Source organism: Pleurodeles waltl, chromosome 6 (assembly GCF_031143425.1).
Source record: "Pleurodeles waltl isolate 20211129_DDA chromosome 6, aPleWal1.hap1.20221129, whole genome shotgun sequence".
NCBI lineage: Eukaryota > Metazoa > Chordata > Amphibia > Caudata > Salamandridae > Pleurodeles > Pleurodeles waltl.
In genome coordinates this window covers 1,544,190,325-1,544,207,203 of record NC_090445.1, presented here as the reverse complement: position 1 = coordinate 1,544,207,203, position 16,879 = coordinate 1,544,190,325, and the positions used below count along the sequence as shown (strand labels likewise).

Genomic DNA, 16,879 nt, shown 5'->3' with positions numbered 1-16,879 from the left:
GGATGGGGATATTTTCTGCACACCGTGAAAAAATACATATAGATAAAAATGTGTTTAAGTATAGTCTCAAAGAGATGATGGGTAGTTTCAGATCAGCGTTTGTTGGTGCCAAAAGAAAGGAGCTGATGTCAGAACATATGGGTGAAGACTACTTAGAGCCCCGAGCTTCACTTCTAGAGTGGAGCAACGTCAGTGCAGAGCCACTTGGTGTCATCTGTCAGCATACTTGAGTACTGCTTGAGATCTTTCGGATCCGGTTTGATGTCTAAGGGGATATTCAAAGGGTGAGGGTTCAGTGGTTAGAAGTCTATATTAGAATATTTATTTAGTGGATAGCCTGACAATCTGGTGTGAATCTGACTCTTTTGGTAGGATACTGGACAGCCCACCATACCATAACCATATACCATAACCAATTTAAAAAAATTACGAAGATGCAAGGCACAGAGCACATTTAAAATCACTTCTGACGGTTACACTGGCAAACAAATGAAATATACATTAAATTAAATTAAGAGGTTTTCACTTACTGCACGATAAAAAACAAAAACTCTGCTACATCTTCCACGTAAAATTCTGGAAGTGCAGCAAACAGCTTTGGAACCTCTGGGTGTAAAGGCAGTGTTATACTGTGAAGAGACAAATGAAAAAAATATTAGGCAAAATGTGACAACAGAGGGAACCACTCTCTGGACACAACAGGCTCAGAGAAAGGATAACAAGCAGTCAAATAAACGAAGACGATAAAGCCAAAAATCAAGACAGCAAAAAAACTGAAATGAAATAAAAACATAAAGGTCATGGTGTAATTAGGTAAAGGATTCTGTGAATACAAGAAAAGTTGCAGCCCGTTTCTTAAGGGCCCACTCCTTGATATAATAAATTTCAAACACCTATGAAAAAAAAACTCATTTTCATATTTTAGTCACTGTTTAGCTGCAAGTGTAATAGCATGTTTGACCTCAAAGCCCAGAAAAATGGGTTAATATTAGAACAACAATGTGCACACACACTTTAATTGATTATGTCACTCTGTTGGAGATCCCTGGCAGAAGATCAAACTCTCTGGCACAAGCCGTGTAATATTCCTTAGCTAGAACAGAAGATATTAAGCAACTGTCTCCTTCTGTAAGACTAAGTACACATGTATATCGTACGATGTCAGCAAGACGTACTACAAGATGCAAATTAAAGAATAGAAAGATATATATATATATATATATATATATATATATGTATCTCAATCAAAGCAATCTCCTCAATCCATTTAGAAATATTATTGAAAGTACAGTATCGCATTTGGACTCTAAAAATGAGTGCAATGGTATCATATTTCATGATGATATGTTGAAAATAATAACCTATCTCCAATTGGCTTGCTATGTGAAAAGCTACTCTCTAAAATGGCTGCCGTATTAGTCTGTCCTGGGGAATCTGTTTTTGAAATTGGTCATTTGTCCATGTTTTTTTATATATTTGTGTATATATGAGATTAGAATTAATTGGAATGGTATTGTGAACAAGGCTACGGCCGAAACGCGTCAATAATATAAGATTGCACTGCCATGGTGTCCGGTTTGCTTTTCCTGGATTGAGGAGATTGCTTTGATTGAGATTATTTGGGTTCCTGGGACCCGCACCGGACCGCTCAAGAATCCGCCTCGGCGTTTCACCAGGACAGTGTTCGTTCGTTTGGCTATATATATATGTGTGTGTGTATATATCGAAAAGACTTCTTCGAAGAAAAACAACTTGTAACACTCCGAGCCCAACACTAGATGGCGGGATGTGCACAGCATGTGTATCTGCAGCTACACATGCCATCAAACATATATGGAAAATGTCACTTACCCAGTGTACATCTGTTCGTGGCATTAGTCGCTGCAGATTCACATGCTGTGCACATCCCGCCATCTGGTGTTGGGCTCGGAGTGTTACAAGTTGTTTTTCTTCGAAGAAGTCTTTTCGAGTCACGAGACCGAGGGACTCCTCCCATTTCGACTCCATTGCGCATGGGCGTTGACTCCATCTTAGATTGTTTTCCCCGCAGAGGGTGAGGTAGGAGTTGTGTATGCTAGTAATAGTGCCCATGCAATGGAGTGAATACGTATGTACATAATGAAGTTTAAAGTAATATATTTACAAATTTACAAATGTTCAAGATCAACTTCTAAACGGCTACAGGCTCCCGGGGAGGCGGGATGGCGCATGTGAATCTGCAGCGACTAATGCCACGAACAGATGTACACTGGGTAAGTGACATTTTCCGTTCGATGGCATGTGTAGCTGCAGATACACATGCTGTGCATAGACTAGTAAGCAGTTATCTCCCCAAAAGCGGTGGTTCAGCCTGTAGGAGTTGAAGTTGTTTGAAACAATGTTCGTAGTACAGCTTGACCTACTGTGGCTTGTTGTGAAGTTAACACGTCTACACAGTAATGTTTGGTAAATGTATGAGGCGTAGACCATGTTGCTGCCTTACATATTTCGTTCATTGGAATATTTCCTAGAAAGGCCATGGTAGCACCTTTCTTTCTGGTTGAGTGTGCCTTTGGTGTAATAGGCAGCTCTCTCTTTGCTTTAAGATAGCAGGTTTGAATACACTTAACTATCAATCTAGCAATGCCTTGTTTTGAAATTGGATTTCCTGTATGAGGTTTTTGAAAGGCAATAAATAGTTGTTTTGTTTTTCGAATTAGTTTTGTTCTGTCAATGTAGTACATTAGCGCTCTTTTGATGTCTAATGTATGTAGTGCTCTTTCAGCTACAGAATCTGGCTGTGGGAAGAACACTGGTAATTCTACTGTTTGATTCAAGTGGAACGGTGAGATAACTTTTGGTAAAAATTTTGGATTTGTCCGTAGAACTACTTTATTCTTGTGTATTTGAATAAATGGTTCTTGTATGGTAAATGCTTGAATTTCACTCACCCTTCTTAGAGATGTGATGGCAATCAAAAATGCAACTTTCCACGTTAAGTATTGCATTTCACAAGAGTGCATGGGCTCAAAAGGCGGACCCATGAGTCGTGTTAAGACAATGTTGAGGTTCCATGAAGGAACTGGTGGTGTTCTTAGTGGTATAATTCTCTTTAAGCTTTCCATAAACGCTTTTATGACTGGTATCCTAAATAATGAAGTTGAGTGCGTAATTTGCAGGTAAGCTGAAATTGCAGTAAGATGTATCTTTATGGAAGAGAAAGCTAGTTTTGACTTTTGCAAATGTAGTAAGTATCCTACTATATCTTTTGCAGATGCGTGTAAGGGTTGAATTTGATTATTATGGCAGTAATAAACAAATATTTTCCACTTATTTGCATAGCAGTGTCTAGTGGTAGGCTTCCTAGCTTGTCTTATGACCTCCATACATTCTTGTGTGAGGTCTTAGTGTCCGAATTCTAGGATTTCAGGAGCCAAATTGCTAGATTCAGCGATGCTGGATTTGGATGTCTGATCTGTTTGTGTTGTGTTAACAGATCTGGTCTGTTTGGTAGTTTGATGTGCGGTACTATTGAGAAGTCCAACAATGTGGTGTACCACGGCTGGCGAGCCCATGTTGGTGCTATGAGTATTAGTTTGAGTTTGATTTGACTCAGCTTGTTGACTAGGAAAGGAATGAGCGGGAGAGGGGGAAAAGCGTAAGCAAATAGCCCTGACCAACTGATCCATAGAGCATTGCCCTTGGACCGAGGGTGTGAGTACCTGGATGCGAAGTTTTGGAATTTTGCGTTCTGTTTTGTTGCAAACAGATCTATGTCTGGTGTCCCCCAGCAGTAGAAGTAATCTTTTAGAATCTGGGGATGTATTTCCCACTCGTGAGTTTGCGGGTGATCTCAACTGAGATTGTCGGCTAACTGATTGTGAATGCCTGGTATATATTGTGCTATCAGGCGAATGTTGTGGTGAATTGCTCAATGCCAAATTTTTTGTGCTAGGAGACATAGTTGAGACGAGTGCCCCCCCCCGTTTGTTTAAATATTACATTGTTGTCATATTGTCCATTTTGACAAGAATGTGTTTGGGGACTAGAAGGGGTTGAAAGGCTTTTAGTGCTAGAAAGACTGCTAGTAGTTCTAAGAGATTTATGTGAAGTTGTTTTTGTTGACTGTCCCATTGACCTTGTAGCTGTGATTGTTGAGGTGTGCTCCCCATGCAATCATGGACGCGTCTGTTGTGATAATGGCGTGAGGCACTGGGCCTTGAAATGGCCGCCCTTTGTTTAAATTTACAGCGTTCCACCATTGAAGCGAAGATTGTGTTTGGCGGTCTATCAACACTAGATCTTGAAGTTGACCCTGTGCCTGCGTCCATTGTTTTGCTGGGCACTGTTGTAAGGGGCACTTGTGTAGTCGTGCATTTGGGAAAATAGCGATGCTTGAGGACATCATGCCTAGTAGTTTCATTACAAACCTGACAGTATATTGTTGGTTTGGTTGCATGTTTGATATTATATTTTGAAATGATTGAACTCTTTGTGGACTTGGAGTGGCAATCGCCTTTTGAGTGTTGAGTGTGGCTCCCAAGTATTGTTGTATTTGGGATGGTTGCAAGTGAGATTTCTGGTAATTTATAGAAAACCCTAGTTTGTATAGATTATCTATTACATACTGCGTGCGGCTTTGACACTGGTGTTGAGTGTTGGCTTTTATTTGCCAAACGTCTAGATACAGGAATACGTGCATGTGATGTCTCCTTATATGAGCTGCTACTACAGCGAAGCATTTTGTAAATACCCTGGGTGCTGTTATCCCGAAGGGCAATACTTTGAATTGGTAATGTTTGCCTTGTATTACAAACCAGAGGTATTTCCTGTGAGATGGATGAATGGGTATGTGAAAACACACATCCTTTAGATCCAGTGTTGCCATGTATTCTCCTTGTTTTAGTAAGGGAACTATGTCCTGTAGTGTTACCATGTGGAAATTATCTGATTTGATGAAGAGATTTAACGTTCTGAGATCTAGAATTGGCCTTAACGTTTTGTCTTATTTTGGAATAAGGAAATATAGGAAAAAAAAACCTGTTCCTTTCCGATGATGGGGTACTAGTTCTATGGCTTGTTTTGCTAGTAGTGCTTGCACCTCTATTTGTAATAGGTCTAGATGTTGTACCGACATTTTGTGCGTTCTTGGGGGAACATCTGGGAGGGAATTTTGTGAACTCTATGCAGTAACCATGTTGGATAATTGATAGAACCCATGTGTCCGTGGTAATGTCTAACCAATTGTTGTAGTATTTCGTTAATCTCCCCACCCCCCCACCCCCGCCAACTGGTGATGTGTGTTGGGGGAGTGTGACATTGAAGTCACTGCTTGCTACTAGGGGTCTGCTTGGCAGGCTGAAATTTTCCCCTACCTCTTGGGAACTGTCCTCTGTAGGAACCACAAAACCCCCCTCTCTGGTACTGAGACTGCTAAGTGGGTTTTGTTTGAGAGGTGGATGGCTCTGAGGGTTGGTGTCTAAAACCTCCCCTAAACTGTGGGTTCCTAAATGTTCCCCTGTATTGAGAAGAATAGAGCGCGCCCATGGCTTCGGCCGTGTCCGTGTCCTTTTTCATTTTCTCTATTGCGGTGTCCACCTCCGGCCCGAATACTTGGTGTTGGTTGAACAGCATATTTAATACCGCCTGCTGTATCTCTGGCTTAAAACCAGAACTTCGTAGCCATGCATGCCTTCTGATGGTACCTGATGTATTGACAGTCCGTGCCGCTGTATCAGCAGAGTCCAGTGCAGAGCGGATCTGGTTGTTGGAGATGGCCCGTCCCTCCTCCACCACCTGTTGAGCAGGTTTTTGATGCTCCTTTGGTAGATGTTGGATAATATCCTGCATCTCGTCCCAATGTGCTCTGTCGTAACGGGCAAGGAGGGCTTGTGAATTGGCAATACGCCACTGATAGGCCTCTTGCGATGCCACTCTTTTCCCTGCCGCGTCTAACTTACGGCTTTCCTTATCAGGGGGTGGCGCATCCCCTGAGGACTGTGAATTTGCCCGCTTTCTTTCAGCACCCACTACAACTGAGTCCGGAGGGAGCTGCTGTGTAATAAACACAGGGTCTGGCGGGGGAGGTTGATATTTTTTCTCGACCCTTGGCGTGATGGCCCTTCCTTTTACTGGCTCTTGGAAAACCTGCTGTGCATGTTTAAGCACGCCCGGTAACATTGGCAGGCTTTGATATGAAGCATGCGTAGATGCCAGAGTGTTAAACAGAAAGTCATCCTCCACTGGTTCTGAATGCATCGTAACATTATGAAATGTTGCTGCTCTGGCCAGTACATGTGTGTAAGACGTGCTATCCTCTGGAGGTGAAGCCTTTGAAGGATAACACTCAGGACTGTTGTCCGAAACTGGTGGGTCGTATAGATCCCATGGGTCTGCATCGTCCTGCGTCATCCCAGTATGTGTGGGTGACTGTGCCATTGGTGTACCCACTGGTGACAGTTGCGGCGAGTAAAGTGGGGACGTTTGTGGTGAGAAATGTGGGAGTGGTGACCTATCTCTAACCACTTTGGCTTTTGGTTGCACAGTCTCAGTCTCATGAAAAGCCAGTTTTCTCTTAAACTTGAGCGGAGGGATGGTTTGTATTTTCCCTGTGTCTTTTTGGATTTGTAGCCTTGGTTGAGTCTGGTCAAGCTCTTTCAAATCCACTTCCTGCTCGAATCAGTGACTCTCCTTGAGTTGTTGAGAGCGCCCCTGCTCTTCCATAAGTCTATTTCGGCTCTGAAGCAGTTTTTTTCGGTACAGAAACCCACATGGATACTGTCGGCCTCGGCTCAGAGAGGCTTTTCCGAGGCTTGCTCGACTCGACCACTCTATGTCGACTCTTTTTGGTGCCGGTTTCTCGACCCGAGTCTGAAGACTTTGGCACTATCTTGGCCTTTTTTGGTGCCGATGATGGTATTTGGTCACCTCCTTTCTTGTGGGTTGAGCCATGGCCTTCCGGCAGTGGCGTCCCCGAGGCCTTTTGTTTTTTTATTTGACTTTGGGTCTGGGACGGGGGCAGGTGTACTCACTTTTTGCACCGCTGTCGGTGGCCGATCCCCATTGGAGTAATCTGAGTCTTGAATGGAAATTCTTATTTCTTCCTCCTCGACGTCGAGATGTTGTGTCGACTTCAATGCCATCTGCAAACATCTTGCGCGTTGATCTCTTAGGGTCTTCTTGGATCGAAAAGCTTTGCAGGCCTCATAAGTAACCTCTCTGTGTTCTGGTGACAAACACAGATTACAGACCCGATGCTCGTCTGTATATAGATACATGGCGTGACACATTGGACAGAAACGGAAGGGGGTCCGGTCCATGAGTCTTCAACGATGGGTGTGGTCGGGCCGGCCAGGCCTCGGTTAAGTGCGGAAGCCCCGAAGGGCCACCGAAGCGGTTTTGTCGTCTGTGACAATGTATTTACACTAAACCGGTCCCGAACGCAAACAATACCGACGGATTTCGATGTTTTTTTCCCCGATTCGAATTACGGAGCGAAGAGGAACACTTCCGAACCCGATGGCGGAAAGAAAACAATCTAAGATGGAGTCAACACCCATGTGCAATGGAGCCGAAAGGGAGGAGTCACTCGGTCCCATGACTCGAAAAGACTTCTTCGAAGAAAAACAACATGTAACACTCCGAGCCCAACACTAGATGGCAGGAACAGTGCACAGCATGTGTATCTGCAGCTACACATGCCATCGAACATATATATATATATATATATATATATATACATATCTACAAGTGTTGTTTAACTTAAACAACAACAGGCTGCCGGGGAGGTGGGAGGGCGCATGTGAATGTGCAGCGCAACATGCCACAAACAGATGTACACTGGGTAAGTGACATTTTCCGTTCAATGGCGTGTGTAGCTGCAGATACACATGCTGTGCATAGACTACGAAGCAGTTAGTCCTCCCATAAAAGCGGTGATTAACCTGTAGGAGTTGAAGTTGTTTGAAATAATGTTCTTAGTACAGCTTGACGTACTATGGCTTGCAGTGCAGCTAAAACATCTACACAATAGTGTTTAGTAAATGTATGTGGTGTTGACCAAGTAGCTGCTTTATATATTTCAGCCATTGGTACGTTTCCTAAGAAGGCTATTGTAGCACCTTTCTTCCTTGTGGAATGTGCTTTAGGAGTAACTAAGAGTTGTCTATTGGCTTTAACGTAACATGTTTGGATGCATCTTACTATCCATCTTGCTAAACCATGTTTTGAAATGGGTTTACCAGTATGGGGTTTTTGAAAAGCTACAAATAGCTGTTTAGTTTTTCTGAATGGTTTTGTTCTATCTATTTAGGACATACATTAGTGCTCTTTTAATGTCTAGTGTATGTAGAGCTCCTTCTGCCACAGAATCTGGCTGTGGGAAGAAGACTGGAAATGCCTCTGCTTGATTGATATGAAATGGTGATACTACTTTAGGAAGAAATTTAGGGTTAGTTCGTAGTACGACTTTATGGTTGTGTACTTGTATGAACGGTTCCTCAATAGTGAAAGCTTGAATTTCGCTAACTCTTCGCAAAGATGTAATTGCGACTAGGAAGGCAACCTTCCATGTTAAGAATTGTATTTGACATGAGTGCATAGGTTCAAATGGTGGGCCCATAAGTCGCGTAAGCACTATGTTTAAATTCCACAAAGGAACTGGAGGTGTCCTGGGTGGAATGATGCTTTTTGAGCCTTCCATGATGGCTTTGATAACAGGAACTCTAAATAAAGAGCTGTGCTGTACATTTTGCAAATATGTGGAAATTGCAGTGAGATGTATTTTTATGGAAGAGAATGCTAAATTTGTTTTTTGTAAATGAACAAAATAGCATACAATATCTTGTATCGATGCTGTAAGAGGGGCAATTTGTTTAGATTGACAATAATATACAAATCTTTTCCATCTGTTCGCATAGCACTGTCTAGTAGTGGGTTTTCTTGCTTGCTTAATTACTTCCATACATTCTGATGGTAGTTGTAAATACCCAAATTCTATGACCTTAGGAGCCAAATCGCCAGATTGAGTGTGTTGGGATTTGGGTGCCTGATCTGCCCTTTGTTTTGTGTTAACAGGTCGGGTCTGTGTGGTACTACTGAAAGGTCTAATAGTGTTGTGTACCAGGGTTCACATGACCACGTTGGTGCTATGAGTATCATATTGAGTGTGTTTTGACGCAATTTGTTGACTAGAAATGGAATGAGTGGGAGAGAGGGAAAAGCGTAAGCAAATATCCCTGACCAATTGATCTATAGAGCATTCCCCTTGGATAGGGGATGTGGGTATTTGGATGCAAAGTTTTGGCATTTTGCGTTTTCGCTGGTGGCGAACAGATCTATGTCTGGTGTTCCCCATTGTTGAAAGTATTTTTGAAGTACTTGAGGGTGAATCTCCCACTTGATGATTTCTTCTGAGAACATCTGCCAATTGGTTGTGTATCCCTGGAATGTATTGTGCCACCAGGTGAATTTGGTTGTGTATTTCCCATTTGCAAATGTTTTGAGTTAGGAGGGAGAGTTGGGACGAATGTGTTCCTCCCTGTTTGTTTAGGTAGTACACGGTGGTCATGTTGTCTGTTTTGATCAGGACATTTTTGTGAATGAGAAGAGGCTGAAAAGCTTTGAGTGCTAGGAAGACAGCTAACAACTCTAAGTGATTTATGTGTAGCTGTTTGTGTTGGGCATCCCATTGTCCTTGGATGTTGTGATTGTTGAGGTGAGCTCCCCAGCCAATCATTGATGCATCTGTTGTGATTATGGTCTGAGGCACAGGGTCTTGAAATGGCCGCCCTTTTTTCAGATTTGTGGAATTCCACCACTGAAGGGACATGTATGTTTGGTGGTCTATCAACACTAGATCTTGATGTTGACCCTGTGCTTTTGACCATTGTTGTGCAAGGCACTGTTGCAAGGGCTGCATGTTTAGTGTTGCATGTGGAACAATTACAATACATGATGCCATCATCCCTAATATCTTCATGACAAATTTGACAGTGTACTGTTGACCTGTCTGTATCTGTGCTATTATATTCTGGAATGCTTGTATTCTCTGCGTATTTGGACTTGCAAGCGCTTTTTGAGTATTTACTATTGCCCCTAAATACTGTTGTATTTGCGCAGGCTGTAGTTGCGACTTTTGGTAATTTATTGAGAACCCTATCGTGTGCAGGGTTTGTATTACGTAATGTGCATGGTTTTGACACTGCGCATGACTGTTTGATTTTATTAGCCAATCGTCTAAATATGGAACACATGTATGTGTTGTCTTTTTAGGTAGGCTGCGACTACCGCTAGGCACTTTGTGAATACCCTTGGAGTTGTTGTTATGCCAAAGGGTGACACCTTAACTGATAGTGCTTTCCTTGAATGACAAACCTGAGATTTTTTCTGTGCGCGGGATGGATGGGTATATGAAAATACACGTCTGAGGTCTAATGTTGACATGAAATCGTGTTTTTGAATTAGTGGGTTTACATCATGTAGAGTTACCATGTGAAAGTGTTCTGACAGGATATAATGATTGAGGGTTCTGAGATCTAATATTGGCCTTAGGGTGCCATCTTTTTTGGGAATGAGGATATATAGTGAGTAAACTCCCGTCCCTACTTGATTTTGTGGCACGGGTTTTATTGCTTGTTTGAGTAATAGAGATTTTACTTCTTCGTGTAACAAAGTGATATGCTCTGTGGACAGTTTGTGTGGTTTTGGTGGAATGTTTGGTGGAGTTTTTATCAATTCTAGGCAATAGCCATTTTGGATAATTGATAATACCCAGTTGTCTGTGGTAATGTTTAGCCAATTGTTGTGGAACTTTTGCAGTCCTACAGGGGAGGTGTGGATTGGAAGGAAATGGAACAAGTCACTGTTTACTTTGTTGTGAGGCTTGTCTAGGTGTTTGATATTTTCCCCTGCCTCTGGGGTACTGGCCTCTATATGTGCTCTTAAAACCACCCCGTTGGTACTGAGGTTGGTAGGCCGGCTTTGGCTGTGATGTGGATGCCTCCGCAATTTGAGCCCTAAATCCACCTTTAAACTGGGGTTTGCGAAAGGATCCCCTGTACTGTGTAGTGTATAGTGCACCCATCGCTTTTGCGGTGTCTGAATCCTTACGCATTTTTTCTATAGCAGTGTCGACCCCTGGGCCGAAAAGCTGTTCTTTGTTGAATGGCATATTCAATACTGCCTGTTGGATTTCGGGTTTGAATCTTGAGGACCTCAGCCATGCATGCCTCCTGATGGTTACAGCAGTGTTGATGCTTCTGGCCGCTGTATCAGCTGAGTCTAGGGCAGACCTAATATGATTGTTGGTGATGGCTTGCCCTTCCTCCACTATCTGCTGTGCCCTCTTTTGCTGTTCCTTGGGGAGATGCTGGATTATATCTTTCATCTCGTCCCAATGGGCCCTGTCATATCTAGCTAACAAAGCCAGTGAATTGGCTATTCTCCATTGGTTGCCTGCCTGAGATGCGACCCTCTTCCCTGCAGCATCAAACTTCCTATTCCCTTTGTCTGGTGGGGGTGCATCACCTGACGACAGAGTTTGCCCTCTTCCTGGAAGCGCTTACCATTACTGAGTCTGGAGGGAGTTGCTAAGTAATATAGACAGGATCAGAAGGAGGTGGCTTATATTTCTTTTCTACTCTAGGAGTAATTATTCTTGCTTTTACAGGCTCGGTAAATATTTGATCAGCATGTTTTAGCATGTCGGGGAGCATAGGGAGCAACTGATATGTTGCATGCATGGAAGAGAGTGTATTAAACAAAAGTTTAGTCCTCCAATGGTTCAGTGTGCATGGTGACACTATGGTATGCTGCCGCCCTGGCTAGCACTTGATTGTAGCCTGTACTATCCTCTGGTGGTGAATGCTTAGAGGGATAGCAATCAGGGTTATTGTCGAGAATGGGGTCTGGATCATAAAGATCCCATGGGTCCACATTGTCCTGCTGTGAGTCAAATGAATGTGATGGTGACTGCATTGGTGTAGGACTGGTGAGAGGAGAGATACGTAGGTGTGGAGAGTGTACGGTTGTTGGTTTACATGCTTGTTTTAGAATGCCAAATCGCTAACTTGAGTACACTGGGATTAGGATACCGGATTTGACCTTTTTTCTGTGTTAACAGATCTGGTCTGTTTGGAAGTTTGTGATGGGGCACTACTGAGAAATACAGGAGTGTTGTGTACCAGTGTTGGCGTGCCCATGTGGGAGCTACGAGTATCATGGTGAGAGACGTGTGATGCATTTTGTTGACCAGAAATGGAATTAACAGGGGGAGGGGGGAAAAGCAGAAGCAAATATCCCTGACCAGCTGATCCACAGAGCATTGCAGTTGGACTAAGGGTGTGGGTGCCTGGATGCAAAGTTTTGGCATTTTGCGTTTTCGCTTGTAGCGAAAAGGTCTATGTCTGGTGTTCCCCACATTTGAAAGTAATGTTGAAGTACTTGTGGGTGAATCTCCCACTTGTGTATTTGTTGCTGTGTCCTGCTTAGAAGGACTGCTGGCTGGTTGTGTATCCCTGGGATGTATTCCGCTAGTAAGTAAATCTGATTGTGAATCGCCCATTTCCAAATTGTTTGAGCTAGAAGGGACAATTGGGATGAATGTGTCCCCCCTTGTTTTTTCAGATAATACATTGTTGTCATGTTGTCTGTTCTTATTAAGACTGTCTTGTGTGTGATCTGAGGTTGAAATGCTTTGATGGCCAAAAACACAGCTAACAATTCCAAGTGGTTTATGTGATAAGTTAATTGTGTTGAGTCCCATTCCCCTTGTATGGTTAGGTTGTTGAGATGAGCTCCCCCAACCTGTCATTGACGCTTCTGTTCTGATTATGGTCTGTGGCACGGGGTCTTGAAAGGACCGTCCTTTTGTTAAGTTATTGTGATTCCACCATTGCAGAGATTTGTACGTTTGGCAGTCTAACAACACTAGATCCTGTAAATGACCCTGTGCCTGAGACCATTGTTGTGAGAGACACTGTTGCAGTGGCTCATATTTAGTCTTGCATGCAGTACTGTTGCTATGCATGATGCCATCATTCCCAATAGTTTCATGATCAATTTTACTGAGTAAGTTGGATTGATCTGGATTTGTGATATGAGGTTTTGAAAAGCTTGTATCCTCTGTGGATTTGGGTAAGCTTATGCTTTTTGAGTATTGAGAATCACACCTAGATAAGGTTGAACCCGTGCAGGTTGAAGATGAGATTTCTGGTAATTGATTATGAACCCTAATGTGTGTAGGGTGTCTATTGTGCCTTAAGTGTGTTGTTGACACTGTAGAATATTGCTCGATTTTATTAGCCAATCGTCTAGATAAGGGAAGATATGTATGTGTTGTCTTCTGAGGTGAGCTGCTACTACAGCTAGACATTTTGTGAAAAACTTTGGAGCTGTTGTTAGCATGAAGAGAAGTACTTTGAATTGGTAGTGTTTGCCTGATATTATGAGCCTTAAGTATTTGCGGTGAGCTGGATGTATGGGAATGTGGAAATAGGTGTCTGAGATCTAACGCAGTCATGTAATCGTGTTTTTGTAGCAGGGGAATAACATCCTGTAGAGTGACCATGTGAACATGTTCCAACTGGATATATAGATTTAGAGGTCTGAGATCGAAGATGGGTCTGAGAGTACCATCCTTTTTTGGTATAAGGAAATATAGTGAATATACTCCTGTTCCTTGCTGTGAGATTGGAACCATTTCTATTGCACCTTTTAATAATAGATATTGTATTTCTTGTTTTAGTAGAACAGTGTGTTCTGAAGAGAGTCTGTGAGAACGAGGGGGAATATTTGGTGAAGTAGAGATGAGTTCTAGGCAATAACCACTGCAGATAATTGAAAGTACCCACTGATCTGTGGTGATGCTTTGCCACCGAGAGTGAAATTGTTGCAGTCTTCCTCCCACAGGAGACATGTGGGATTGTGGGATGTTTAGGAAGTCATTGTTTTGTGGGTTTGGTAACACTTTTTGAGGCAATAAACTTTCCTCTGGCTCTAAAGTTCTGCCCTCTGTAAGAGCCTCTAAATTACATCCTTGAATAATACTGCTGTGTTTGTTTTGGATGGGAGGTGGAAGCCTCTGTAGTTTGGGGTTTAAAGCAACCCCAAAACTGTTGTTTCTGAAAGGAACCCCGAAAAGGTGTGGTATATAGGGCTCCCATGGCTTTTACAGTGTCAGAAACCTTTCGAAGTTTCTCCATAGTAATATCAACTTCTGGTCCGAATAGATGTGGTTTATCGAAAGGCAAGTTAAGCACTGCCTGCTGAATTTCGGGTTTAAAACCCAAGGCCCTTAGTCATGCATTTTGTCTGATTGTTACTCTAGTATTGATACTTCTAGCTGCAGTGTCACCTGTGTCTAGGGCAGATCTAATCTGGTTATTAGTAATAGTCTGTCCGTCTTCAACAATTTGCTGCGCTCTCTTTTGGTGCTCCTGGGGTAGGTACTGCAAGAAATCTTGCATTTCATTCCAGTGTGCCCTGTCATACCTTGCTAACAGGGCTTGAGAATTGGCAATGCGCCATTGGTTAGCTGCTTGGGTAGCTACCCTTTCCCCGCAGAATCAAACTTTCTACTTTCCTTGTCAGGGGTTGGGGTATCCCCAGAAGACTGTCTATTAGCCAGTCTCCTGGCTGCACTGATGACAATAGAATCTGGTGGCAGTTGTTGCGTAATGTAGACTGAGTATCTTGGTGCAGGCTTACATTTTTTATCAATTCTTGGGGTTAGAACCCTAGTTTTGACTGGGTCCTTGAATATATCATCTGTGTGTCTAAGCATACCAGGCAGCATTGGTAAGCACTGGTAGTGTTTATGGGTAGAGGATAATGTATTGAAAAGGAAATCCTCTTCCAAAGGTTCTGCATGCATTTGAACCCCATGGTATGCAGCTGCCCTAGATATGACTTGTGTGTAAACTGTACTATCCTCTGGTGGTGAAGGTTTAGTGGGATAAAGATTGGGATCATTGGACAGTATAGGGTCAGAGTCATATAAATCACAAGGGTCCACTGTATCTCACTATGTGTGGGGGTGTGATGGTGAAGGTAGTGGGGTAGTAGGTGCTGGAGAAAAGGAAAGCTGTGGTGTAGGACGTTGGCTCTGTATGTACTATTTCAAAGTAAGAAATAGCATGCACAGAGTCCAAGGGTTCCCCTTAGAGGTAAGATAGTGGCAAAAAGAGATAATTCTAATGCTCTATTTTGTGGTAATGTGGTCGAGCAGTAGGCTTATCAGAGGGTAGTGTTAAGCATTTGTTGTACACACACAGGCAATAAATGAGGAACACACACTCAGAGACAATTCCAGGCCAATAGGTATTTGTATAGAAAAATATATTTTCTTAGTTTATTTTAAGAACCACAGGTTCAAGATTTACAAACAATACTTTAAATGAAAGGTACTTCACTTAAGAACTTTAGGAACTTTGAATTAGCAAAATAGCATATACAGTTTTCACACAAATGACATATAGCTATTTTAAAACTAGACAGCGCAATTTTCAACAGTTCCTGGGGGAGGTAAGTGTTTGTTAGTTTTTGCAGGTAAGTAAACCACCTACGGGGTTCAAAGTTGGGTCCAAGGTAGCCCACTGTTGGGGGTTCAGGGCAACCCCAAAGTTACCACACCAGCAGCTCAGGGCCGGTCAGGTGCAGAGGTCAAAGTGGTGACGAAAACGCATAGGCTTCAATGGAGAAGGGGGTGCCCCGGTTCCAGTCTGCCTGCAGGTAAGTACCCGTGTCTTCGGAGGGCAGACCAGGGGGGTTTTGTAGGGCACCGGGGGACACACAAGTCAGCACAAAAAGTACACCCTCAGCGGCACGGGGTCGGCCGGGTGCAGTGTGCAAACAGGCGTCGGGTTCGCAATAGGATTCAATGGGAGACCAAGGGGTCTCTTCAGCGATGCAGGCAGGCGAGGGGGGGGGAGCTCCTTGAGGTAGCCACAACCTGGGCAAGGGAGAGGGCCACCTGGGGGGTCGCTCCTGCACTGGAGGTCGGATCCTTCAGGTCCTGGAGGCTGCGGGTGCAGTGTCTTTACCAGGCGTCGGGTCTTTGAAGCAGGCAGTCGCGGTCAGGGGGAGCTTCGGGATTCCCTCTGCAGGCATCGCTGGGGGGGACTCAGGGGGGTCAACTCTGGCTACTCACGGTCTCATAGTTGCTGGGGAGTCCTCCCTGTGGTGTTAGTTCTCCACAAGTCGAGCTAGGGGCGTCGGGTGCAGAGTGCAAAGTCTCACGCTTCCGGCGGGAAACGTGTGTTGTTTCAAAGTTGCTTCTTTGTTGCAAAGTTGCAGTCTTTGTGGAACGGAGCCGCTGTCCTCAGGAGTTCTTGGTCCTTCTAGATGCAGGGTAGTCCTCTGAGGCTTCAGAGGTCACTGGACCCTGGGGGACACGTCGCTGTTGCAGTTTGTCTTGGAGTGGGGAGACAGGCCGGTAGGGCTGGGGAAAAAGCAGTTGGTGTTTCCGTCTTATCTGCAGTGCTTCAGGTCAGCAGTCCTTCTTCATCTTAGGTTGCAGGAATCTATTTTCCTAAGTTCTGGGGAGCCCCTAAATACTGAATTTAGGGGTGTGTTTAGGTCTGGGAGGGCAGTAGCCAATGGCTACTGTCCTTGAGGGTGGCTACACCCTCTTTGTGCCTCCTCCCTGAGGGGAGGGGGGCACATCCCTATTCCTATTGGGGGAATCCTCCAAAATCAAGATGGAGGATTTCTAAAGGCAGGGGTCACCTCAGCTCAGGACACCTTAGGGGCTGTCCTGACTGGTGGGTGACTCCTCCTTGTTTTTCTCATTATCTCTCCTGGACTTGCCGCCAAAAGTGGGGGCAGGCATCTCCACTAGCTGGAGTGCCCTGGGGCGTTGTAACACGAAGCCTGAGCCTTTGAGGCTCACTGCTAGGTGTTA

General features: G+C 43.8%; 1 protein-coding gene across 2 annotated transcripts in view; it reads right to left on the bottom strand.

Annotated features, from left to right (window-relative positions):
* The window catches only part of UBE4B (ubiquitination factor E4B), a 658,693-nt gene that overhangs the window by 303,950 nt on the left and 337,864 nt on the right, over positions 1 to 16,879 (bottom strand). For both annotated transcript variants that reach the window (XM_069241178.1, XM_069241179.1), the window contains one exon: positions 531 to 629. In XM_069241178.1, the coding sequence (XP_069097279.1) occupies positions 531 to 629 (99 nt within the window). The remainder of the gene's footprint in view (positions 1 to 530; positions 630 to 16,879) is intronic.